The sequence below is a fragment of the Rana temporaria genome, chromosome 10, assembly GCF_905171775.1.
Source record: "Rana temporaria chromosome 10, aRanTem1.1, whole genome shotgun sequence".
Classification (NCBI taxonomy): Eukaryota; Metazoa; Chordata; class Amphibia; order Anura; family Ranidae; genus Rana; species Rana temporaria.
This window is the reverse complement of record NC_053498.1, coordinates 1,113,684-1,140,620: the sequence shown is the minus strand read 5'-3', so window position 1 is coordinate 1,140,620 and position 26,937 is coordinate 1,113,684. Positions and strand designations below refer to the sequence as shown.

Here is a 26,937-nt window from a genome sequence, read left to right as displayed (position 1 = left end):
GGACAGAGGTCCTTCACAGACTGATGGCGGGTCCTCAGAGGTCCCTCACAGGCTGATGGGAGGTCCTTCACAGGGTGACAGTGGGTCCTCAAGGAGTTGGGCTTCCTTCACAGGCTGATGGTGGGTCCTCAAGGAGTTGGGCTTCCTTCACAGGCTGATATTGGGTCTTTAGAGGACAGAGGCTCTTCACAGGCTGATGGTGGGTCCTCAGAGGGTTGGGTGTCCTTCACAGACTGATGGTGGGTCCTCAGAGGACAGAGGTCCTTCACAGGCTGATGGTGGGTCCTCAGAGGTCCTTTACAGGCTGATGGTGGGTCCTCAGAGGTCCCTCACAGGCTGATGGTGGGTCTTTAGAGGACAGAGGTCTTTCACAGGCTGATGGTGGGTCCTCAGAGGTCCCCCACAGGCTGATGGTGGGTCCTCAGAGGTCCTTCACAGGCTGATGGTGGGTCTTTAGAGGACAGAGGTCCTTCACATGCTGATGGTGGGTCTTTAGAGGACAGAGGTCCTTCACAGGCTGATGGTGGGTCTTTAGAGGACAGAGGTCCTTCACAGGCTTTAGAGGACAGAGGCTCTTCACAGGCTGATGGTGGGTCCTCAGAGGTCCTTCACAGGCTGATGGTGGGTCCTCAGAGATCCTTCACAGGCTGATGGTGGGTCCTCAGAGGTCCTTCACAGGCTGATGGTGGGTCCTCAGAGGTCCTTCACAGGCTGATGGTGGGTCTTTAGAGGACAGAGGTCCTTCACAGGCTGATGGTGAGTCCTTCACAGGCTGATGGTGGGTCCTCAGAGGGTTGGGTGTCCTTCACAGGCTGATGGTGGGTCTTTAGAGGACAGAGGTCCTTCACAGGCTGATGGTGGGTCCTCAGAGGTCCTTCACAGGCTGATGGTGGGTCTTTAGAGGACAGAGGTCCTTCACAGGCTGATGGTGGGTCCTCAGAGGTCCTTCACAGGCTGATGGTGGGTCCTTCACAGGCTGATGGTGGGTGCTCAGAGGTCCTTCACAGGCTGATGGTGGGTCCTTCACAGGCTGATGGTGGGTCCTCAGAGGGTTGGGTTTCCTTCACAGGCTGATGGTGGGTCCTTCACAGGCTGATGGTGGGTCCTCAGAGGGTTGGGTTTCCTTCACAGGCTGATGGTGGGTCTTTAGAGGACAGAGGTCCTTCACAGGCTGATGGTGGGTCCTCAGAGGTCCTTCACAGGCTGATGGTGGGTCCTCAGAGGGTTGGGTGTCCTTCACAGGGTTATGGTGTAGGGTTGCCACCTGTTGGGGAATCACTCGGACAGTCCGGGTTTGGAATCATGTGTCCGGGTTTCAGGCAGACTGAAACCCGGACACATTATTCAGACCAGGCTTTGGGTCCCTAAGTAACCACACAGCAGACGGCTATCTGGGGAAGGTTCGGCATCACTGGGGGGCGATCTGACCCTCTTCTACCGACAAATGGGTGAATCCAGCTTAGACCTTCGCCCCAAATAATCAGTGCCCTCAGGGTACAGAGGAGTCTGGTACCCACTGTAGGGAAACTACAATTCCCATCATCCCTCTACCACTGGAGACATGTTTTCACTGTCACAGGCTTGCAATGCCTCATGGGACTTGTAGTTCCTCTGCAGGAGGAGAGAAAACGTGGGTTACCCGGGTTACAGGTCCTTCACATTGACAGAAAAGTCCCGTATACTCACCACGTGACACACTGATAGGACAGCCAGCCCCGCCCCTACCTCCGTCACTCCCCGTCTCATACTCGCTCGCCCTCGGACCCGCCCCTTCCTCCTCCTCAATCACACTCCGCCCCTTCCTCCTCCTCAGTCACTCCCCGCCCTCTACTCACCCACCCTGAGCCCCGCCCCTTTTTTCTCGGCGCGCTCAGTCGGACGTCCCTCCTCGCTAGTGGGCGGGGTCAGCGCATCCCGCGCTTCCCTGCGATTGGCTGCGTTGTCCGAACGTCATGACGCCGCCTGGTTGGTGCGTGTGAGGCACCGCCGTAGTCTGTCAGGCCGCTATGGCTCCCCGGCTCCAGCTGGAGAAGGCGGCCTGGAGATGGACCGACACCGTCCGCCCGGAGGAGGTGACCCGGGAACACATAGAGACCGCCTACCGAGTCCTCCTAGAGCCGTGTGTGCGGGGGGTGTGCCGGTGAGAGAGGGGGAGGGGAGAGAGAGGGCTTCCCGCCTTCTACTGTGTGTGCAACTGTCATTTCTTTCCCCCAGCATCCTCTGTGTGTGCAACTGACATTTCTTCCCCCATCATCCTCTTCTGTGTGTGCAACTGACATTTCTTTCCCCCAGCATCCTCTGTGTGTGCAACTGACATTTCTTCCCCCCCCCATCATCCTCTGTGTGTGCAACTGACATTTCTTCCCCCCATCATCCTCTGTGTGTGCAACTGACATTTCTCCCCCCCCATCATCCTCTGTGTGCAACTGACATTACTTTCCCCCATCATCCTCTGTGTGTGCAACTGACATTTCTTTCCCCCAGCATCCTCTGTGTGTGCAACTGACATTTCTTCCCCCCTCCCCCATCATCCTCTGTGTGTGCAACTGACATTTCTTCCCCCCTCCCCATCATCTTCTGTGTGTGCAACTGACATTTCTCCCCCCCCATCATCCTCTGTGTGTGCAACTGACATTTCTTCCCCCCATCATCATCATCTGTGTGTGCAACTGACATTTCTTCCCCCCCCCATCACCCTCTGTGTGTGCAACTGACATTTCTTCCCCCCCATCATCCTCTGTGTGTGCAACTGACATTTCTTTCCTCCATCATCCTCTGGGTGTGCAACTGACATTTCTTTCCCCCAGCATCCTCTGTGTGTGCAACTGACATTTCTTCCCCCCCCATCATCCTCTGTGTGCAACTGACATTTCTTTCCCCCAGCATCCTCTGTGTGTGCAACTGACATTTCTTTCCCCCTCCCCAGCATCCTCTGTGTGTGCAACTGACATTTCTTCCCCCCCTCCCCATCATCCTCTGTGTGCAACTGACATTTCTCCCCCCCCCATCATCCCCTCTGTGTGCAACTGACATTTCTTCCCCCCCCCCCATCATCCCCTCTGTGTGCAACTGACATTTCTTCCCCTCCCCATCATCCTCTGTGTGTGCAACTGACATTTCTTTCCCCCTCCCCATCATCCTCTGTGTGTGCTGTGTGTGCAACTGACATTTCTTCCCCCCAGCATCCTCTGTGTGTGCAACTGACATTTCTTCCCCCCAGCATCCTCTGTGTGTGCAACTGACATTTCTTCCCCCCATCATCCTCTGTGTGTGCAACTGACATTTCTTCCCCCCCCCATCCTCCTCTGTGTGTGCAACTGACATTTCTTCCCCCCCATCCTCCTCTGTGTGTGCAACTGACATTTCTTCCCCCCCATCATCCTCTGTGTGTGTGCAACTGACATTTCTTCCCCCCTCATCATCCTCTTTGTGTGCAACTGACATTTCTTCCCCCCCATCATCCTCTGTGTGTGCAACTGACATTTCTCCCCCCCCCCCCCATCATCCTCTGTGTGTGCAACTGACATTTCTTCCCCCCATCATCCTCTGTGTGTGCAACTGACATTTCTTCCCCCCCCATCATCCTCTGTGTGTGCAACTGACATTTCTTCCCCCCCATCATCCTCTGTGTGTGTGCAACTGACATTTCTTCCCCCCTCATCATCCTCTTTGTGTGCAACTGACATTTCTTCCCCCCCATCATCCTCTGTGTGTGTGCAACAGCCACCCCCCCCCCTGTATATAATGACGTCTCTTTCTCTATAGGAGGAACTGTAAGGGGAACCCGAATTGTCTGGTTGGAGTCGGGGAACACGTGTGGTTGGGGGAGATCGATGAGAACACTTTCCATAATATTGACGATCCCAACTGTGAGAGACGCAAGAAGGTCCGTGTCCCCCGCCTGTGTCCCCGCATCGCCCTCCAGCTGGTTGGGGGTGTCACCGGGTCGGGTCTGTTGGAGGGGGCGGGTCGGGTCTGTTGGAGGGGGCGGGTCGGGTCTGTTGGAGGGGGCGGGTCGGGTCTGTTGGAGGGGGCGGGTCGGGTCTGTTGGAGGGGGCGGGTCGGGTTTGATTGGAGGGGGCGGGTCGGGTCTGTTGGAGGGGTCGGGTCTGTTGGAGGGGGCGGGTCGGGTTTGATTGGAGGGGGCGGGTCGGGTCTGTTGGAGGGGGCAGGTCGGGTTTGATTGAAGGGGTCGGGTCTGGTTGGAGGGGTTGGGTCTGTTGGAGGGGGCAGGTCGGGTCTGGTTGGAGGGGTCGGGTCTGGTTGGAGGGGTCGGGTCTGGTTGGAGGGGTCGGGTCTGGTTGGAGGGGTCGGGTCTGGTTGGAGGGGTCGGGTCTGTTGGAGGGGGCAGGTCGGGTCTGATTGGAGGGGGCGGATCGGGTCTGTTGGAGGGGTTGGGTCTGTTGGAGGGGTCGGGTCTGTTGGAGGGGGCAGGTCGGGTCTGTTGGAGGGGGCAGGTCGGGTCTGTTGGAGGGGGCAGGTCGGGTCTGTTGGAGGGGGCAGGTCGGGTCTGTTGGAGGGGGCAGGTCGGGTCTGATTGGAGGGGGCGGATCGGGTCTGTTGGAGGGGTCGGGTCTGTTGGAGGGGGTGGGTCAGGTCTGTTGGGTTGTCACCTGTTTGACCTTCACCATATTCTCTCTCTCTCTCTCTCTTGTAGGACACGTTTGTGGGGTTGACCAATCTGGGGGCCACGTGTTATGTGAACACCTTTGTACAGGTGTGGTTCCTGAACATGGAGCTGCGGAGGGCGCTCTACCTGTATGATGATCCCTCCAGTGTGGAGAAGGCGGAGGAGTGCATCCTGGAGGACAAAGGTGGGACTGCAGACTCTGCTCTGGGGGAGGGGTCCCAGGGTGGTGTGTGTAGAGTACAGCACTCGGTGGCTTTCAGGTAACACGGGGCGGAGATCGGGGTCCGGGCGATGGACTTATCATCCCACCACACCAGTCCTGGGGAGGATTGCCAGGAAGTTGGCTTAAAGGGTCAGTTCACCTCCCATACAGGGGGGGAGGGACTGGAAATGAAACCAGACTAAAGTTGGGTGGAGTCTTCCTATAGGTGTCGTCTATTTACACTCCTCCCAGAGAGGTCATCCCTGGTCCTACCTTGTTGATAAGACACTCCCAGCAGTTTCTGTTCACCCTCCCCCTCACAGGAGGGGCGGCTCTTCCTCTGATTCCTCCACCCCTCTCTTCCCTGACACAATAGCTTTGATCCTAAAAGGGAACTCCGCCACAATCACCTGATAATAATAATGTTCTTTAGTGAGGACCATGCACTGTAACCCCTTCCTGCCCACACCATTGCCAAAAGACGGTACACCTCGGGCTCACATTGCCAGGAGGTCGTCCATCGATGTCCTTCTGTTCACTGCCTGCGATCCTTCAGACACAGCTGATCACAGATTGAGGTACAGGGCCAATCACAGCGGTCCTTTACCATGTGATCAGCTGTGTCTAATGACAGCTGATCTCGGATGTAAACACAAGCGGGTTATCGACTTTCTTCTCCTCACCCTGACAGTGCGAGAGGAGAGCCGATACCCGGACATCTACCCTGATAATCAGGGCAGTCCTGCCGGTCAGTGCCCGCCACTTCCTGCCCGCCGGTCAGTGCCGCCCGCCACTTCCTGCCCACTGGTCAGTAGGGCTGCGCATCTTCACCGGTCTCACGATTCGATGCGATTACGATTATCAAGTCCACGATTCGATTCGATTCGATGATGCATCACGATTGCAGCGCAAGTGCGCATGGCTTTCATCAAAAAAAATTAAGTACTCCATTTTTTTTTCTATCTGTTTAAAAAAAAAACACACACTAACACTTCCTGCATGTAGCAAAGTCTAAACACAGCAGACATGCTACAGGAGACGGTCAGAGACTGCAGACATGCTACAGGAGACGGTCAGAGACTGCAGACATGCTACAGGAGACGGTCAGAGACTGCAGACATGCTACAGGAGACGGTCAGAGACTGCAGACATGCTACAGGAGACGGTCAGAGACTGCAGACATGCTACAGGAGACGGTCAGAGACTGCAGACATGCTACAGGAGACGGTCAGAGACTGCAGACATGCTACAGGAGACGGTCAGAGACTGCAGACATGCTACAGGAGACAGTCAGAGACTGCAGACATGCTACAGAAGATGGTCAGGGACTGCAGACATGGTACAAGAGACGGTCAGGGACTGCAGACATGGTACAAGAGACGGTCAGCAGGTAAATATGATATATTTTTTATATTAAAGGAAAAAATAATACACTTTAGTCTTTTGGCAGCAACTTGGATAGTAAACAGGTCAACATCAGTGCAAAAAAAAGAAAAGGGAAGACATTCCAATCAGTAAGAAATAATATACTGCTTGCAGATCACTGCATGTTTCCAGAGGGGAGAAGTGATAGGGAAATCTTTGGAAGAAATTAGACGGAAAAAGAGTGTGCACTGTGCAGCCCCCAATGTGAGTCAGCGCTCAATGGGTTAAGACCAGAATGAAGTCAATCAATTAGTGGCAGTAATAAAGAAAAACAAAGTTTATTTGATAAAACCCATGGAGGAACTGGACCAGTACATGTTTATAGGTAATAGGAATGATCAAAAAGATCCTACGGTATCACAGGAGTTTTGTTTAGCATGTCACTTTTCCCAGTTGGTGTTCAGTTTACATCAATTCATTAGCACTGGTGAAACATTTTTTTTTTTCAGCCCCCAATGTGTTAGGCACACAGACAGTATACACTGGATGGGGGGGGGGATATGCCACTTCTCTGCACTCACCCCTCACATAAATTAAGCAGACTGACAGACTTATCTCACCCTCGGAGCACTCCTACCATCCCCCCTCCTCACAGCTTGTTTTCTGAAGCCGACGCTATTCCTTATTCCACGTGTGATAAGACAGCTGCAGTAATCTGTCTCACAGCTCCGTGCAGTGACCTGCGCCAGCCCATCGGGGAGATGCCCGTGTCACTCCACACAGGTACACATCCTGAGAAGGGGGAGAGCGTGGGTGAGGGGCCGGGCAGAATACTTATTAGGCTACATCCTCTAATAAGGGGAACGGCACCAGGCGCAGCCAGCCGGTCACTGGTCTGTCATGACCGGAAAAGATGCTGCTGTGCGGGCGAGGGGGAGGAGCTAGAATGACGTCATTCATAATCGATTAGGCTGCATACCTGCATCGATGCCGAATCGGGACAGGCATAATCGCGATGCATCGATGCGCCGATCATTTTCAACACCCCTACTGGTCAGTGCTGCCCGCCACTTCCTGCCCGCCGGTCAGTGCCGCCCGGCACTTCCCACCGGTCAGTGCCCGCCACTTCCTGAGTGTCTTACCAACAAGGCAGGATGTGATGCTGACCTCTCTGGCAGAGCTCAGGGGGTATGGAAATGGTCTCCACCTATAGGAAGGACTTTACACAACTCTGGTCAGAGCTGCTCAGTCTGTTTTTATCTACAGACCCCCCCCCTAAATCTACAGACCCCTCCCCTCAAATCTACAGACACCCCCCCTCCTGTATGGGAGGTTTATAGTAAAGGTGAACTGATCCTTTTTCCTCAGCCAGGCTACTCAGCAGTGATATTCTTTTTTTTTTTTTTTTTTTTTTTTTTTAGGGGGGGGGGGGTGCAGGCAGAGAATATGGATTGGGAGAACATACCAACATATAATGCCCATAAAGTCCATGACTAGCCCCTAGTCCATTTTCTCTTTATATGGATTGGGAGAACATGATTGGTCAGTAAAGTGAATGTGAGGGGGATCTGCCTGTAATCGGCTCTTATGATTGGCTGTCTGGGGTGACTGACCTCCTGTGTTGTGTCCTTTTTCAGAATACGAGCCGCAGAGTATCTGTGAACACCTCCAGTACCTCTTCGCTCTGCTACAGAACAGCAACCGCCGCTACATCGACCCCTGCAGCTTCATCCGAGCGCTGGGATTGGACACGGGGCAGCAACAGGTGACGCCTCTTCACTACACCTGTAATAGTGTGCGGCTCTGACATGCCGAGAATCCCCCTTTCAGTAAAGTGTGAGACCCCCTGGCTGCAGGTGGGCGGGTTCATCTCCAGGAGGCGTGGCCTCTCTCCCAGTCCTGACAGGTGTAGAACGCTGCTTTGCATAAACACTCCTGTCAGCAGGAAGGACACGGGGGGGTGGGATGATGATTTTTTAATTTTTTTGGCATTAATTTTGTCACTCAATCTCACTAATAATAGTAAGGATACCATTCTACATATGTGTATATTTTGTATTTAGTGTATTCTGGGGGGGGGGGGATGATTGCTCTGATGTATTTGGGTATCCGGGGGTGGGGGGGGATTTGTGTTTCAGTTGGGTATCCGGAGGGGGGGATTTGTATTTCAGTTGGGTATCCGGACAGGGATTTGTATTTCAGTTGGGTATCCGGAGGGGGGATTTGTCAGTTGGGTATCCGGAGGGGGATTTGTATTTCAGTTGGGTATCCGGAGGGAGATTTGGATTTCAGTTGGGTATCCAGAGGAGGGGATTTGTCAGTTGGGTATCCGGAGGGGGATTTGGATTTCAGTTGGGTATCCAGAGGGGGGGGATTTGTCAGTTGGGTATCCGGAGGGGGATTTGTATTTCAGTTGGGTATCCGGAGGGGGGGATTTGTCAGTTGGGTATCCGGAGGGGGATTTGTATTTCAGTTGGGTATCCGGAGGGGGGGGGGGGAGACTTGTATTTCAGTTGGGTATTTGAAGGGGGGAATTTGTCAGTTAGGGTATCCAGAGGGGGGGGGGGTGTTTGCCATGCTGACCTTTGCCCTCTGTTCCTGTGTATAGGATGCTCAGGAGTTCTCCAAGCTGTTCATGACTCTTCTGGAAAACACTTTAATCAAACAGAAGAACCCGGATGTGCGGAACATCATCCAGGACCAGTTCTGCGGGCAGTACGCCTATGTCACCATGTGAGTCCTGGGAGGGCGGGGCTGTGCAGTGACTGGCCACACCCATGACGGTTTTCAGCCAATAGACATTTTGGTTCCTGTTGCCGTGTGGTGATGTCTGGCGATCATTCAGGGGCAATATAAGGAAATCTTTCCTCCTGTAGGTCAGAGCCCAGGTACTGGGTGGTCTGGGTGGGGGGAGGAATATTCAGGCAGTCTCTTCTTCTGGAAGGGTGGCAGGCAGTTCTGTGAGAAGGGGGACGGGTCCTGTTGAAGCCACGTATAGCAAAGCTTTGTTCTGTAAAGTCTTACGGAGGACTCTGATATTACATCAGTAAATCTTGTCATGTGACCTCCTGCCGTGCGGGCGAGCATTGCTGCGCTGTCATTATGTGTTCCCTGGATACCGCCTGTCACCCCACCGCAGTACAGCAACACCCAGCCGGGGGACCATTTCATCTGGATCTTCTTCAGTGTTTAGGTAGAAAAATGCTGAACATAGAGAAGAAAAAAATGAGGAATTCAGATTTTTCCTGATGCACGTCGTCCTTGCCAGGGGCCCCCCGTCCGTGTCGGTCCTTGCCAGAGGCCCCGCGTCCGTCCTTGCCAGGAGGCCCCGCGTCCGTCATTGCCAGACACTATATTGTCACAATGTCTAATTATCCCCCATTCACTTATATTGGCGTAAATTCTACGTACAGTCGAGTATAAAAACCCGCCATAGGGTGTGTGGTGTGTTGGTGTCACTCTCGGCCCGGTGTGGTGCATTGGTGCCACTTTCTGCCCGGTGTGGTGCCTTGGTGTCACTCTCTGCCCTGGTGCCTTGGTGTTACTCTCTGCCCCGGTGTGGTGCGTTGGTGTTACTCTCTGCCCCGGTGTGGTGCGTTGGTGTTACTCTCTGCCCCGGTGTGGTGCGTTGGTGTCACTCTCTGCCCCGGTGTGGTGCGTTGGTGTCACTCTCTGCCCCGGTGTGGTGCGTTGGTGTCACTCTCTGCCCCGGTGTGGTGCGTTGGTGTCACTCTCTGCCCCGGTGTGGTGCCTTGGTGTCACTTTCTGCCCGGTGTGGTGTCACTCTCTGCCCCGGTGTGGTGCGTTGGTGTCACTCTCTGCCCCGGTGTGGTGCGTTGGTGTCACTCTCTGCCCCGGTGTGGTGCGTTGGTGTCACTCTCTGCCCTGTGTGGTGCGTTGGTGTCACTCTCTGCCCAGTGTGGTGCGTTGGTGTCACTCTCTGCCCGGTGTGGTGCCTTGGTGTCACTTTCTGCCCGGTGTGGTGTCACTCTCTGCCCCGGTGTGTTGCGTTGGTGTCACTCTCTGCCCCGGTGTGTTGCGTTGGTGTCACTCTCTGCCCCGGTGTGTTGCGTTGGTGTCACTCTCTGCCCCGGTGTGTTGCGTTGGTGTCACTCTCTGCCCCGGTGTGTTGCGTTGGTGTCACTCTCTGCCCCGGTGTGTTGCGTTGGTGTCACTCTCTGCCCCGGTGTGTTGCGTTGGTGTCACTCTCTGCCCCGGTGTGTTGCGTTGGTGTCACTCTCTGCCCCGGTGTGGTGCGTTGGTGTCACTCTCTGCCCCGGTGTGTTGCGTTGGTGTCACTCTCTGCCCCGGTGTGTTGCGTTGGTGTCACTCTCTGCCCCGGTGTGTTGCGTTGGTGTCACTCTCTGCCCCGGTGTGTTGCGTTGGTGTCACTCTCTGCCCCGGTGTGTTGCGTTGGTGTCACTCTCTGCCCCGGTGTGGTGCGTTGGTGTCACTCTCTGCCCCGGTGTGGTGCGTTGGTGTCACTCTCTGCTCTCTCTCTTCCAGTTGCAGTCACTGCGGCCGAGAGTCCAAGTTGGTGTCAAAGTTCTATGAGCTGGAGCTGAACATTCAGGGCCACAAGCAGCTGACGGACTGTGTCACAGAGTTCCTCAAGGTAGGTCTCCTCCCCGCCCCCGTTCACAGCCGCCATCTTGTTTGTTTCTTTGCGTTCTTAGAATGTTTGTTTTCTCTGCAGGAAGAGAAGTTGGAGGGAGACAATCGTTATTTCTGTGAGACTTGTCAGACCAAGCAGAACGCCACCCGCAAAATCCGATTGGTCAAGTTGCCGCCAACCCTGAACCTCCAGCTCATGCGATTCGTCTTTGACAGGTGTGGTACTGGCAGGCTCCGCCCCAGAATGTGTTGCCAATAGCGACCAGAAACTGACTGCTTGGAGCAGTGTAGTTTTCATTGACCCTCTCTGTATAATCCCATCTTCTGTCTGCAGACAAACCGGCCACAAGAAGAAGCTGAACACGTACATCGCCTTCTCCGAGACCCTGGACATGGGGCCCTTCGTAGAACAGCCAGGTGGGTGACCCGTCACATTTCTAGGGACTCCGATGATCCTCGAGTGCCAAGTTCCGAGACTTTCCTGACCAATCCTCTTCTTTTCAGGCAGTAATTATAGTTATGAGCTGACCGCGGTCCTCATACACCGGGGTGTGAGCGCCTACTCCGGGCATTACATCGCCCACGTCCGGGACCCCCACACCTCCGAGTGGTACAAGTTCAATGATGAGGAGATCGAGAAGATGGAGGGGAAGAAGCTCCAGCTGGGAATTGAGGAGGATCTAGGTAAAGGCTTTACGTTGTGAGTGCCCTTTTACCTCTCACTTTACTACGAGCGGTGTACTCACCCCCCCCCATGCCCCCCCCACATATCGGTGATAGAAGTCAGAGGTGGTCCTGTAGGGTGGTCATTGAGTAGTTATAATAGGATATTGCACATCTATATCAGATTTACTGTTACAGGGCGGCCAATTCATACAGAATCACATGTATACAGAGCATCCGGAAAGTACTCACAGCACTTCACTTCTTCCACATCTTATGTTACGCCCTTTTTCCAAAATGGATTACATTTTATTATTTTCCTCAAAATTCTACAAATAATCCCCCATAATGACAACGTGAGAGAAATTGTTTGAAATGTTCGCAAATTTATTAAAAATAAAAAAGGAAAAAATACCATGTATACAAGTATCGCAGGCTCTTCCCGTCACAGACTCCTCCCATGTACACAAGTTTTACAGGCCTGTGATACTTGTGTACATAGGAGGAGCCTGTGATACTTGTGTAGCTGGGGAAGGAGCCTGTGATACTTGTGTAGATGGGGAGGGAGCCTGTGATACTTGTGTACATGGGGAGGAGCCTGTGATACTTGTGTACATGGGGAAGGAGCCTGTGATACTTGTGTACATGGGGAAGGAGCCTGTGATACTTGTGTACATAGGAGGAGCCTGTGATACTTGTGTAGGTGGGGAAGGAGCCTGTGATACTTGTGTAGATGGGGAAGGAGCCTGTGATACTTGTGTAGATGGGGAGGAGCCTGTGATACTTGTGTACATGGGGAAGGAGCCTGTGATACTTGTGTACACAGGGGAGGAGCCTGTGATACTTGTGTAGATGGGAGGAGCCTGTGATTCTTGTGTAGATGGGGAAGGAGCCTGGGATACTTGTGTACATGGGGAAGGAGCCTGGGATACTTGTGTAGATGGGGAAGGAGCCTGTGATACTTGTGTACATGGGGAAGGAGCCTGTGATACTTGTGTACATGGGGAGGAGCCTGTGATACTTGTGTACATGGGGAAGGAGCCTGTGATACTTGTGTACATGGGAGGAGCCTGTGATACTTGTGTACATGGGGGAGGAGCCTGTGATACTTGTGTACATGGGGAGGAGCCTGTGATACTTGTGTACATGGGGAAGGAGCCTGTGATACTTGTGTACATGGGGAGGAGCCTGTGATACTTGTGTACATGGGGAGGAGCCTGTGATACTTGTGTAGATGGGGAAGGAGCCTGTGATACTTGTGTACATGGGGAAGGAGCCTGTGATACTTGTGTAGATGGGGAGGGAGCCTGTGATACTTGTGTAGATAGGGAAGGAGCCTGTGATACTTGTGTACATGGGGAAGGAGCCTGTGATACTTGTGTAGATGGGGGAGGAGCCTGTGATACTTGTGTAGATGGGAGGAGCCTGTGATACTTGTGTACATGGGGAGGAGCCTGTGATACTTGTGTAGATGGGGAAGGAGCCTGTGATACTTGTGTACATGGGGAAGGAGCCTGTGATACTTGTGTAGGTGGGGAAGGAGCCTGTGATACTTGTGTACATGGGGAAGGAGCCTGTGATACTTGTGTACATGGGGAAGGAGCCTGTGATACTTGTGTACATGGGGAAGGAGCCTGTGATGCTTGTGTACATGGGGAAGGAGCCTGGGATACTTGTGTAGATGGGGAAGGAGCCTGTGATACTTGTGTACATGGGGAAGGAGCCTGTGATACTTGTGTACATGGGGAAGGAGCCTGTGATACGTGTGTACATGGGGGAGGAGCCTGTGATACTTGTGTACATGGGGAAGGAGCCTGTGATACTTGTGTAGATGGGGAAGGAGCCTGTGATACTTGTGTAGATGGGGAAGGAGCCTGTGATACTTGTGTAGATGGGGAAGGAGCCTGTGATACTTGTGTAGATGGGGAGGAGCCTGTGATACTTGTGTACATGGGGAGGAGCCTGTGATACTTGTGTAGATGGGGAAGGAGCCTGTGATACTTGTGTAGATGGGGAAGGAGCCTGTGATACTTGTGTAGATGGGGAAGGAGCCTGTGATACTTGTGTAGATGGGGAAGGAGCCTGTGATACTTGTGTAGATGGGGAAGGAGCCTGTGATACTTGTGTACATGGGGAAGGAGCCTGTGATACTTGTGTACATGGGGAAGGAGCCTGTGATACTTGTGTACATGGGGAAGGAGCCTGTGATACTTGTGTACATGGGGAAGGAGCCTGTGATACTTGTGTACGTGGGGAAGGAGCCTGTGATACTTGTGTACGTGGGGAAGGAGCCTGTGATACTTGTGTAGGTGGGGAAGGAGCCTGTGATACTTGTGTAGATGGGGGAGGAGCCTGTGATACTTGTGTAGATGGGGGAGGAGCCTGTGATACTTGTGTAGATGGGGGAGGAGCCTGTGATACTTGTGTACACGGGGAAGGAGCCTGTGATACATGTGTAGATGGGGAAGGAGCCTGTGATACTTGTGTAGATGGGGGAGGAGCCTGTGATACTTGTGTACACGGGGAAGGAGCCTGTGATACATGTGTAGATGGGGAAGGAGCCTGTGATACTTGTGTAGATGGGGAAGGAGCCTGTGATACTTGTGTAGATGGGGAAGGAGCCTGTGATACTTGTGTACATGGGGAGGAGCCTGTGGTGATACTTGTGTACATGGGAGGAGCCTGTGATACTTGTGTAGATGGGGGAGGAGCCTGTGATACTTGTGTAGATGGGGGAGGAGCCTGTGATACTTGTGTAGATGGGGGAGGAGCCTGTGATACTTGTGTACATGGGGAAGGAGCCTGTGATACTTGTGTAGATGGGGAGGAGCCTGTGATACTTGTGTAGATGGGGAAGGAGCCTGTGATATTTGTGTAGATGGGGAAGGAGCCTGTGATACTTGTGTAGATGGGGGAAGGAGCCTGTGATACTTGTGTACATGGGGAAGGAGCCTGGGATACTTGTGTACATGGGGAAGGAGCCTGTGATACTTGTGTAGATAGGGAAGGAGCCTGTGATACTTGTGTACACAGGGAAGGAGCCTGTGATACTTGTGTACACGGGGAAGGAGCCTGTGATACTTGTGTACATGGGGAAGGAGCCTGGGATACTTGTGTAGATGGGGAAGGAGCCTGGGATACTTGTGTACACGGGGAAGGAGCCTGTGATACTTGTGTAGATGGGGAGGAGCCTGTGATACTTGTGTAGATGGGGAAGGAGCCTGTGATTCTTGTGTACATGGGGAAGGAGCCTGTGATGCTTGTGTACATGGGGGAGGAGCCTGTGATACTTGTGTACACGGGGAAGGAGCCTGTGATACTTGTGTAGATGGGGAAGGAGCCTGGGATACTTGTGTACATGGGGAAGGAGCCTGGGATACTTGTGTACATGGGGAAGGAGCCTGTGATACTTGTGTAGATGGGGAAGGAGCCTGTGATACTTGTGTACATGGGGAGGAGCCTGTGATACTTGTGTACATGGGGAAGGAGCCTGTGATACTTGTGTAGATGGGGAAGGAGCTTGTGATACTTGTGTACATGGGGAGGAGCCTGTGATACTTGTGTACATGGGGAAGGAGCCTGTGATACTTGTGTAGATGGGGAAGGAGCCTGTGATACTTGTGTACATGGGGAGGAGCCTGTGATACTTGTGTAGATGGGGAAGGAGCCTGTGATACTTGTGTAGATAGGGGAGGAGCCTGTGATACTTGTGTAGATGGGGAGGAGCCTGTGATACTTGTGTACATGGGGAGGAGCCTGTGATACTTGTGTAGATGGGGAAGGAGCCTGTGATACTTGTGTACACGGGGAAGGAGCCTGGGATACTTGTGTACACGGGGAAGGAGCCTGTGATACTTGTGTACACGGGGAAGGAGCCTGTGATACTTGTGTACACGGGGAAGGAGCCTGGGATACTTGTGTACACGGGGAAGGAGCCTGTGATACTTGTGTACATGGGGAGGAGCCTGTGATACTTGTGTAGATGGGGAAGGAGCCTGGGATACTTGTGTACACGGGGAAGGAGCCTGGGATACTTGTGTACATGGGGAGGAGCCTGTGGTGATACTTGTGTAGATGGGGAAGGAGCCTGTGATACTTGTGTACATGGGGAGGAGCCTGTGATACTTGTGTACATGGGGAGGAGCCTGTGATACTTGTGTACATGGGAGGAGCCTGTGGTGATACTTGTGTAGATGGGGAAGGAGCCTGTGATACTTGTGTACATGGGGAGGAGCCTGTGATACTTGTGTACATGGGAGGAGCCTGTGATACTTGTGTACATGGGGAGGAGCCTGTGGTGATACTTGTGTACATGGGGAAGGAGCCTGTGATACTTGTGTAGATGGGGAAGGAGCCTGTGGTGATACTTGTGTAGATGGGGAAGGAGCCTGGGATACTTGTGTACACGGGGAAGGAGCCTGGGATACTTGTGTACATGGGGAGGAGCCTGTGGTGATACTTGTGTAGATGGGGAAGGAGCCTGTGATACTTGTGTACATGGGGAGGAGCCTGTGATACTTGTGTACATGGGAGGAGCCTGTGATACTTGTGTAGATGGGGAAGGAGCCTGTGGTGATACTTGTGTACATGGGGAGGAGCCTGTGATACTTGTGTACATGGGAGGAGCCTGTGATACTTGTGTACATGGGGAAGGAGCCTGTGGTGATACTTGTGTAGATGGGGAAGGAGCCTGTGATACTTGTGTAGATGGGGAAGGAGCCTGTGGTGATACTTGTGTACATGGGGAGGAGCCTGTGATACTTGTGTACATGGGGAGGAGCCTGTGATACTTGTGTACATGGGGAGGAGCCTGTGATACTTGTGTACATGGGGAGGAGCCTGTGATACTTGTGTACATGGGGAGGAGCCTGTGATACTTGTGTACATGGGGAGGAGCCTGTGATACTTGTGTACATGGGGAGGAGCCTGTGATACTTGTGTACATGGTTGAAGGAGCCTGTGATACTTGTGTACATTGGGAGGAGCCTGTGATACTTGTGTACATGGGGAGGAGCCTGTGATACTTGTGTACATGGGGAGGAGCCTGTGATACTTGTGTACATGGTTGAAGGAGCCTGTGATACTTGTGTACATGGGGATTTTTTAATAACTATCCAAAGATTTCTAACTAACATCTCATGTTGACATTATGGGGGATTGTTTGTAGAAGAAGGCTGTAACATGACAAAATGTGAAACAAGCGAAGCGTTGTGAATACTTTTCCGGATGCTCTGTATATATGAATGTGATTCTGCACGTCCTAGTAGGTGGTGCACGCCGCTTCTGCTGTGGTTGGTCACAGCAGAAGTCAATCAGTGTGTGCCGGCCAATGGATGTCTGCTGATCGTCAAGCTGAGACATAGAACTCGGCCTATGTAAACAACGCAGAGCTCCATCCTGTCAGTGGGTATGTGATGGATTTTCTTTCCCTGTAATGCACATCCCTTATGGCCCGTACACACCATCCGAATATCGTACGACTTCTTTCGCTTAATAGTCGCAAGTAGAAATTGAATACGTTACTAAAGTCCCGAAAATTCTCATACGACAGAAAAATTATATCGGATGTGATGTGTAAAACAAAAATAGTGCGCTACCACATAAATGAGGCGAAAATGTGTTCATGTGAGAAAAACCTTAAATGAGAGAATATCTAGAAAAATATTTAGAAAAATAGATACAATATCCTAAACAAGCAATTGGGGATCCAAAAAATGATCGGAGTAGCTTCACAATTCCCAAAGTGGTTGGGATATCCTGACTGGACATCATATGATGTGATCAGGATATCACAGCCGGCGCGCACCCCACACACAGAGGGAGTGAGAAACTTATATAGCGCAAACAAATGCGAACGTAATCGCCTCAAGCCTCACAGCAACTCCGATCGTGGTATGAAGCTTCTGACAGAGGCTTCTTACCACGCGATCAGCGTGAACCAGGAAGTGTTGGTAAACGGCTTTCCTCGGTTCACGCTGACTGGGAGAGCTGATCGGCGGCTCTCCCTGTAGGGGCGGTCTGTGCTGATCACATTTCACTGCCCAACACTTGCTATTTGTCTCCCCAATAAAAGCCTGTCGGTGCCCACAATAATGCCCTATCAGTAATGCTTGTCAATAGCTCCTCATCATTGCTGCCTATCGGTGCCCATCCGTTTTTTTCTTTAAACTGTCGCTCCTTTTTTTTGTTTTATAGCACAAAAAAATAAAAACCCGCAGAGGTGATCAAATACCACCAAAAGAAAGCTCTATTTGTGGGAAAAAAATTATAAAAATTCTGTTTTGGGTACAATGTAGCCTGACCGCGCAATTGTCATTCAAAGTGCAAAAGCGCTGAAAATTGTCCTGGGCAGGAAGGGGGGAAAGTACCTGGTATGGAAGTGGTTATAATTGTTAGTAATAATGTGGATGTTCCTGGGTTAGTGACAGCTTGGTGCCACATACCAGAGAGTGAGTACCTTCAGAGGTCTAGTGAAGTCCATGGGGGGGTGGGGGGGTGGGTGAAAACGGGGACCTCCTCTATATTAGGTTAGGTGGTCATGTAAAATTGGTGATTGGTGTAGTGATGGTGATTGGTGTAGTGATGGTGATTGGTGTAGTGATGGTGATTGGTGTAGTGATGGTGATTGGTGATGGTGATTGGTGTAGTGATGGTGATTGGTGTAGTGATGGTAATTGGTGTAGTGATGGTGATTGGTGTAGTGATGGTGATTGGTGTAGTGATGGTGATTGGTGATGGTGATTGGTGTAGTGATGGTGATTGGTGTAGTGATGGTGATTGGTGGAGTGATGGTGATTGGTGGAGGGATGGTGATTGGTGGAGTGATGGTGATTGGTGGAGTGATGGTGATTGGTGTAGTGATTGGTGATTGGTGGAGTGATGGTGATTGGTGTAGTGATGGTAATTGGTGTAGTGATGGTGATTGGTGTAGTGATGGTGATTGGTGTGGTGATTGGTGTAGTGATGGTGATTGGTGATGGTGATTGGTGTAGTGATGGTGATTGGTTTAGTGATGGTGATTGGTTTAGTGATGGTGATTGGTGTAGTGATGGTGATTGGTGTAGTGATGGTGATTGGTGTAGTGATGGTGATTGGTGTGGTGATTGGTGTAGTGATGGTGATTGGTATAGTGATGGTGATTGGTGTAGTGATGGTGATTGGTGTAGTGATGGTGATTGGTTTAGTGATGGTGATTGGTGTAGTGATGGTGATTGGTGTAGTGATGGTGATTGGTGTGGTGATTGGTGTAGTGATGGTGATTGGTATAGTGATGGTGATTGGTGTAGTGATGGTGATTGGTGTAGTGATGGTGATTGGTGTAGTGATGGTGATTGGTATAGTGATTGGTATAGTGATGATGATTGGTGGAGTGATGGTGATTGGTGTAGTGATGGTGATTGGTGTGGTGATTGGTGTAGTGATGGTGATTGGTATAGTGATGATGATTGGTGGAGTGATGGTGATTGGTGTAGTGATCGGTGTATAGATATGAAGTCACGTTTCCTGTATTCCATAATCTACTGATGTCGTCTCCTCTGCATTTCTCTCCTCCTTTTCCTCACCAGAACCTTCTAAGGCCATCGCCCGCAAACCCAAGTGTGCGAGAGGCTATCACTGCTCCCGGAACGCCTACATGTTGGTGTACAGGCTGAAGACGGAGGAGAAACCGGAGGTGGAGTTTGAGGTTCCAGGTAATTGTGACGTCATTCCTTCACCATCCATTTATCAGAATTTCTGTAAGGTTTAGGAGAACACGACAACGAGGAGCTGCGGTGGCTCAACGCGATTGGCACTGCGCTGACAAGCCATTCACCTCTGCAGCTAGGGGTTCGGATCCCGGTCTCGGCTACATGTGAATTGAGTTTGGTGGTCTCAGCCCGGCTCCCGGTGGGTGTGCTATGCGAGGTAAGCCTGCGCTTAGTACGCCCACCCCCCTCCCACAAAAACCACCACACTTATACGCACTCGAAATTGGGTTAACATGCACGCACTTTGACCACGCGGTCTCTAAAAAGAGAGGCGAAGGACTAACAGGGCTGGTTGAGCGGGCTAGATCCTCTCACTCCCTTATAGGGAGTCCCTCTGCCCCGTTGGGCTTCAAAGCGGAGCAGGTAGGGCGGGCTGTGTGGGAGGACCCCCTCACACACCCGCCATTGCCACCCGGGGCATGGAGAAAGGTGGCAGATTGCCTCTGGGGGAGGCCTGCCTACTCCCAACTCCTGCAGTCCGGCTCCTCTCTCGAGTACACGCACAAAATACACTTTAAAAAAAAGAGGAGAACACAATGAAGTAAAGTATATGAGGAGGGTCCGGGGGAGGCGGGGCACGTCCTGTCAGGCTGTTTTGAGACCTATTATATATAATGAAGTTAAAGTGTATAGGGAGGTTCTGGGGTGGGCGGTCCCTGTCCTGTGGGCTGTATCGGGCCCCATGACTTCAAATGGTGGCCCTGAGTGTGACCTTCCTGGGTGCCCCCCATGTTTATGTACTAGCGCCCTCTGCTGGTGTGTTTTGCAGGTTTCCTCCAGAAACTGGTGGAGCTGGATAACTGTAAGTTTGAGGAGTGGTGCGTGGAGATGTCTGAAATGCGTAAACAAAGCGTGGACAAAGGGAAGGCCAAACACGAAGAGGTGAAGGAGCTGTACCAGAGGTTATCAGCTGGAGCTGGTCTGTAAGATCTTTTATCTCACATATTCATTCAATGTCCATATTGTTCTCTTCTGTATAATGAAGGTTGTGGTAACCCCTTCCTGCCGGCTCTACGCATGCGTGTGCTAGACCAGAGGTGAGCTTTATTCTGTGCTGACACTGGGAGCGTGCTCAGTCCGCCACCTCCAGCACTGACACTCCAGAGCCAGTAGTATGGGCTTGTGTTCCCTGTGACAGCCAATCGGTGATCACATGATTGTGACTTATGTCACACCTCTGGCGGGAGCCGGCAATGAGGGGTTGCTGGAGATGAGAATGTTTTCATTATTGGTATATTCAGAAGGGAAAGCCGACAATAGGAAGACCATATTGCTGTGGTGCTCAATCACATGATCGCTGTCGGTCCCGTGGCCGCCTGTCGGAAGGCGTCTGTCCCGTGGCCGCCTGTCGGAAGGCGTCTGTCCCGTGGCCGCCTGCCGGAAGGCGTCGGTCCCGTGGCCGCCTGTCTGAAAGGCGTCGGTCCCGTGGCTGCTGTCGGAAGGCGTTGGTCCCGTGGCTGCTGCCGGAAGGCGTTGGTCCCGTGGCCGCCTGTCGGAAGGCGCCAGTTCTGTGGCCGCCGGTCGGAAGGCGCCGGTCCCGTGGCCGCCGGTCGGAAGGCGCCGGTCCCGTGGCCGCCGGTCGGAAGGCGCCGGTCCCGTGGCCGCCTGTCGGAAGGCGCCGGTCCCGTGGCCGCCTGTCGGAAGGCGCCGGTCCCGTGGCCGCCTGTCGGAAGGCGCCGGTCCCGTGGCCGCCTGTCGGAAGGCGCCGGTCCCGTGGCCGCCTGTCGGAAGGCGCCGGTCCCGTGGCCGCCTGTCGGAAGGCGCCGGTCCCGTGGCCGCCTGTCGGAAGGCGCCGGTCCCGTGGCCGCCTGTCGGAAGGCGCCGGTCCCGTGGCCGCCTGTCGGAAGGCGCCGGTCCCGTGGCCGCCTGTCGGAAGGCGCCGGTCCCGTGGCCGCCTGTCGGAAGGCGCCGGTCCCGTGGCCGCCTGTCGGAAGGCGCCGGTCCCGTGGCCGCCTGTCGGAAGGCGCCGGTCCCGTGGCCGCCTGTCGGAAGGCGCCGGTCCCGTGGCCGCCTGTCGGAAGGCGCCGGTCCCGTGGCCGCCTGTCGGAAGGCGCCGGTCCCGTGGCCGCCTGTCGGAAGGCGCCGGTTCTGTGGCTGCTGTCTTGGGTTCTTTTAACTACCTGCCACATGTGTACAATGTTCTGCATTGGATTAACATAAACGGGGTCCGAATTCCGAGAGAGCTGTGGGGTCAGACCATGTGACCTTTGCCATGGCAGTCATGTGACTAGAAAAGAGACCATAATTTGTATGAAATGTATTTATGTGCAATCTGTAAATTTTTAGTGGTAGGTCTGCTTTTAAAATAACATTTCTTTTGATTAAAGACTAATAAGCTGAAATAATAATAATAATAATGCTGCTGCTCCTCCAGGCTCCCTTCAGTACTGCTCACACATCTCTGAAGGCCTAGGCTCTTGGTCATGTGATCTCTGCTGAAGGGCGGGGATCAGAGTTTTGATTGGCCAATCCTTTTCTGAAGCATAAATCACATGATCGAAGTGCTAAGGCCACCAGTGTGGGTTTGCAGTTGCGGAGATCCTTCTAGAACAGGGGTCTCCAACCGGCGAACCCCTGTTCTAGAATGATGTAAGGGTGGAAGTCACTGACCTGAAATAAGCATGCTGGAAGGGAAGTCAGAACGCCTCGCCTTGTACTGGTCGGTGAATGAAGCAGCATTTTCTCCAGGGACATTACGCATTTCAGTTCTTATTATTGTCCTGGCTAGACTTGTAACATTGCCTGTAGATGACACACATGCCCCCTAGTCCTGTGTATTTGGCACCCTGGAAATCCTGAATCCTTCACCACCATTCTAATCTGGACTTCTCCTGAGGAAGTTGGGTGCTGCCTCTCCTACAGGAGAGGCAGCACCCAACTTCCTCAGGAGAAGTCCAGATTAGAATCCTATTCTATTATCTATTAGACTCCCTATTGGATGTAAAATCCACCCATTACCTTAGCAACGGTGTTACCAGTCCTCGCATACAGAGAATATAATTTTGGCACCCACCCAAACCCCCACCCATGTTTATGGACTCACAAGGTGCTAAATAAGCAGGACTATGGTGGGTAAAGGGTTCCTGAATAACATTATCGCTGCTGCTTAAAGAAGAAATGTGTCTTTGTAAAATCATTAAGGCTCCTTTTTTATGTATCTTTGTCTAAAAATATGATTTCTCTTTCGTTCATAGACGGACACAGCATCCTTTGACCTTCGGGTTATGTTCTTCCTACCAGGAGATTTTAGGCAGAATTTCCACAGCACTCAAGGTGTTAAAACTTTCCCTCATGCCGCTCCTCCCAGGGGGCGTGGCTCCCCCAGGCATAACCCACACCCTGCTCCAGCAGCTTCAGCTTCAGTTTGTTTCTGCCTAACCGTCAGGAGAGTCAGGCTCTCTCTGGAGTCCTGGACTCTGGAGTTTTTTCTTGCAAATTTTTTTGCATTTTGCGAGTTTTTTCTCGCTTTTTTATTTTATTTTTATTTTGAATCCTGCGATTCTTCTATCAACAGCCGACTGGGTGACAGGCTGGGTCCTCGACCCTTGTAGTCCCCCCAGGTTCGGCCTTCGAGCGTGTGCCGGCCCTCAGCTCAGCTTTGGGACGTCCACGACGGGCCCCGTTGCTCCAGGGGCGGCCGGGGAACTTCGGTTCTAGGGCACACATATGACCGGTCTCTATGGCTTTGTCACAGTGTGTCTGGCCGACAGCCATGCCGTTCGCGGACGTTGGTTCTGTCTGGGATACCTCCAGCCAGGTAGTCGCAGGACAGGTAAGTAGTGGCCCCTTACTCAGGTAAGTGGTCTGGCTGGAATGTTTTCCCTTGGGAGGTCGACTGAGGGTTTTCCCCTGCTTTCCTCTCTCCCTTATTCCTCTCCCTCCTTCCCCCTTTGGGTGACGGCTGTGCAGGGGGTTTTTTCCCTGGGGCTCATATTTTTTATATATTTTTTTTTTTTTTTTTCACTCGGGTATGGCTGGGGCTGTTCTGTGTCACTGCAGGGGACTGTGGTGGACATTCTGGGCATTTTTGTGTGTGCTGTGTGCTGTTTTGGTGTACTGTCATTTTTGGGTACACTGTCTTTTTAAAACTGCGCAACGGCGGCCATTTTGCCGGAGCCGCGCTTGTATTATTCGGCGGCCATTTTCTTGTGGCCGGCGCCGTTTTCAGCACTAGTTCGGCCTCTAGTGGCCGTTTCGGCGGGGAAAAAAGACCGCGAATCATCTGAGGGGACAGACGCAGCGCTGCAGCTTCTCCTCAGCACACACTTGTCCTTCACAGACCGCGCTGTACCAGGGGGGTGGTGAGTCTCAGGGGGCCCCAGACTGTGCTCTAGCGGCCGGGAGGTGACCTGTGGGGGACTTTTTTCCTGCCATTGGCAGTGGGGGTGACACGGCAGCTGCAATATGGAGCCTGAATCAGGCCCCTCATTCCTCACAATGCCGGAATTAACCCTTAGCGCCCCTCCCCCTGCCACATCTGTTGAATCGGTGTCGGCTGTCCTGGAGTCTTTTCTCACCAGGTTTGAAGCTGCCAGTGCTCGGTTGGGGGGTAAAAAGCGCCCCCCCCCGGAGGCTGTTTCTGGGGATATCTCTGACGCAGAATCTGATAACGCTGTTGCTGCTTCTGGTTCTGTCATGTCAGAGGATGCGGGCTTAACCCACATGGACAGCGAGGATGACTCTGCTGCGGAGTCTGCTGACAAGGAATTTGTTGGAGCTCTTATTACTGCGGTACGTGAGACTCTTCATTTAGAGGATGTGGCGGAGACACCAGCGGTGTCAGTCCCTTTTGGATTCCGCAAACCACCGCGTACCGCTAAGGTATTCCCCTGTGTTCCTTATTTGGACAATTTGTTGTATAAGGAATGGGATACACCGCAAAAGGCTTTTACTGTTCCTAAAAGCTTTGCTACCCGTTACCCCCTGGAGGAGGACTTTTTAAAAAAGTGGGTCACTCCTCCGTCGGTGGACCCTCCTGTGTCCAGACTGAGTAAGGCTACTACGTTGCCTGTGGAGGGGGCTCCTGCTTTCAAGGACCCCGCTGATAGGAGAGTGGAGGCCGTGGCCCGCTCCCTGTTCTCGGTGGTGGGTTCGGCGGTAAGGCCGGCTCTGGCCGGCGCCCTGGTTGCTCAGACGCTAACTGAAAGGGCGAAGCTCCTGCTGCAGGATCTGGAGGTCCAGGGTGCTTCCGAGTCCTCTAGGGACCTGGCTGAGCAGTTGATTCAGGGTCAGAAGTTTCTCTGTGAGGCGGCTATGGATTCGATTCCTTTGCTTTCCAGGGCTTCTGTCTACGCAGTGGTTCTGCGCCGCCTTATATGGCTGAAGTGCTGGTCGGCTGACCAGTCCTCAAAAAAGGCCTTGGTGGATTTGCCCTTTAAGGGCGGACGGCTCTTTGGGGCATCCCTGGATGACATCATTAAGGATGCCACTGGAGGTAAGAGCAACTTGCTCCCTCAGTCGGGGAAGGGTAAGGAACCTCGCCGCAAGCAAGGTCCTACTTTTACTACCCCTAAGCGGTTTTTTCGTGCGCCCAGCGCGGCTGGAAAAGGTCCGCAAGGGGCAAAAGCCCCTGCTGCCGGGCGTAAGCGCCCCTGGTTTAACAAACCAAACAAGCCTGCGGACAAGCCTGCTTCCGCATGAAGGTCTGCCCCCGCCCGGGTCTCGGGTGGGGGGACGGCTTCACGACTTCGCGGATCGGTGGAACTCTCTTCTGACCGACCGTTGGGTTTGCGAGGTGGTCGCCTCGGGGTACAAGATAGAGTTCCTCTCTTGTCCCCCAAACAGATTTTTTCCATCCAACCTCCAGCTTCCTCAGGATCGGCGGCTAGCCCTATCCGGGGCTGTCCAGGATCTTCTGGACAGAGGGGTGGTTGTGCCGGTTCCCTCGCTGGAACGGTTTCGGGGGTTCTACTCCAATCTGTTCGTGGTTCCCAAGAAGGGAGGGGTTCGCCCTGTCCTGGACCTAAAGGCCCTCAACTCCTTTGTCAAGGTGCAGCGATTCAGGATGGAGTCGGTCCGTTCTATCATAGCGGCCCTCCACCAGGGGGACTTCATGGCGTCCTTGGACATCATGGACGCATACCTGCATGTCCCCGTTTGCACAAGCCACCAAAGATATCTGCGTTTTGCGATCGGGGAGGACCACTATCAATTCGTGGCCCTCCCGTTCGGGCTGGCGTCGGCACCACGGGTGTTCACCAAGGTGCTCGCCCCGATCCTGGCCTTGCTAAGGCAGCGAGGGATCGCTATCGTGGGATACCTGGACGACCTTCTCCTGAGAGCTTCTTCAAGCTCAGAGTTAGAGGAGGACGTGTCCATCACGTGTCGGACTCTGCAGGAGTTCGGCTGGCTTCTGAATCTCAAAAAATCAGTGTTGGTTCCGTCCCAGAGGCTGGAACACCTGGGGCTGGTTTTGGATTCGGGGGAGGCAAAAGTGTTCCTCCCATCGGAAAAACTGCGGACCCTGCAATCTGCAGTGAGACAGTTGTCGACCCAGAAGTGGTCGTCTCTTCGCTTCTGCATGCGGGTTCTGGGTCTGATGGTGGCCTCCTTCGAGGCGGTTCCGTATGCCCAATTCCACACCAGGGTACTACAGAAGGAGATTCTGTCACGATGGGACAGGGTCCCATCTTCTCTGGATCGCCAGATTCGGTTGAGCCATCTGGCCAAGTCTTCCCTGGCATGGTGGCTGACGTCTCCGGTGCTTCGGTCCGGGAAGTCTTTTCTTCCGTGCCGCTGGACAGTGGTCACGACGGATGCCAGCCTCTTCGGCTGGGGGGGCGTCTGGGGCACCCAGTCAGCCCAGGGGCGCTGGACTCAGGAGGAGTCCCGCCTGCCGATCAATATCCTGGAGCTCCGAGCGATCAAGCTGTGCCTTGTCAGGTGGTCCCTGGAGCTGCAGGGCCGTCCTGTCAGGATCCAGTCCGACAACGCCACGGCCGTGGCGTACGTCAATCATCAGGGCGGCACAAGGAGCTCGGCCGCGGCGACGGAGGTCGCTCACATACTTCGGTGGGCCGAAAGGTCCGTTCCGGCCCTGTCAGCGGTATACATTCCGGGAGTTCTGAATTGGCAAGCCGACTTCCTAAGTCGCACGACTCTGGATCAAGGGGAGTGGTCTCTCCACCCGGAGGTTTTTCAGATCCTGTGCCAAAAATGGGGCACTCCAGACGTGGACCTTCTGGCGTCCCGTCTCAATCGGAAGGTACCACGGTTTGTGGCCAGGTCAAGGGACCCCTGGGCAGACGCGTCAGACGCGTTAGTGGCTCCCTGGGGTCAATATCACCTGATTTACGCCTTCCCTCCTCTAAGGCTCCTACCCCGCCTGCTGCGCAGGGTGGAAGCCGAAGGGATTCCAACGATCCTGATCGCCCCAGATTGGCCGCGTCGCTCTTGGTACGCGGACCTGGTACGTCTGGTGGCAGACGCCCCCTGGCGCCTCCCTCTGAGGGAAGATCTCCTGTCTCAGGGCCCGATCTTCCATCCTGCTTTACGGTCACTGGCTTTAACGGCGTGGCTGTTGAGAACCAGGTACTGAAGGACCGGGGCCTGTCGGGCCCGGTAATCTCTACCATGATGCGTGCACGGAAGTCCACTTCTCGAAAAATTTATCATCGTACATGGAAAGCATACATCTCTATGTGTGAGGAGATGAAGTGGCACCCCCGTACTTACGTGGTGTCCCGGATCCTGCTGTTCCTACAGCGGGGAGTGGA

General features: G+C 53.4%; 1 protein-coding gene across 1 annotated transcript in view; it reads left to right on the top strand.

Moving 5' to 3' along the window:
• Positions 1–1,947: 1,947 nt before the first annotated feature.
• Positions 1,948–26,937, top strand: part of USP48 (ubiquitin specific peptidase 48) — a 46,469-nt gene continuing 21,479 nt past the window's right edge. The window contains exons 1-11 of the mRNA XM_040327016.1: positions 1,948–2,140; positions 3,766–3,886; positions 4,658–4,814; positions 7,835–7,962; positions 8,806–8,930; positions 10,704–10,812; positions 10,894–11,027; positions 11,146–11,228; positions 11,316–11,495; positions 19,040–19,165; positions 19,992–20,141. Coding sequence (XP_040182950.1) covers positions 2,007–2,140; positions 3,766–3,886; positions 4,658–4,814; positions 7,835–7,962; positions 8,806–8,930; positions 10,704–10,812; positions 10,894–11,027; positions 11,146–11,228; positions 11,316–11,495; positions 19,040–19,165; positions 19,992–20,141 — 1,447 coding nt within the window. The 5' untranslated portion in view covers positions 1,948–2,006. The remainder of the gene's footprint in view (positions 2,141–3,765; positions 3,887–4,657; positions 4,815–7,834; positions 7,963–8,805; positions 8,931–10,703; positions 10,813–10,893; positions 11,028–11,145; positions 11,229–11,315; positions 11,496–19,039; positions 19,166–19,991; positions 20,142–26,937) is intronic.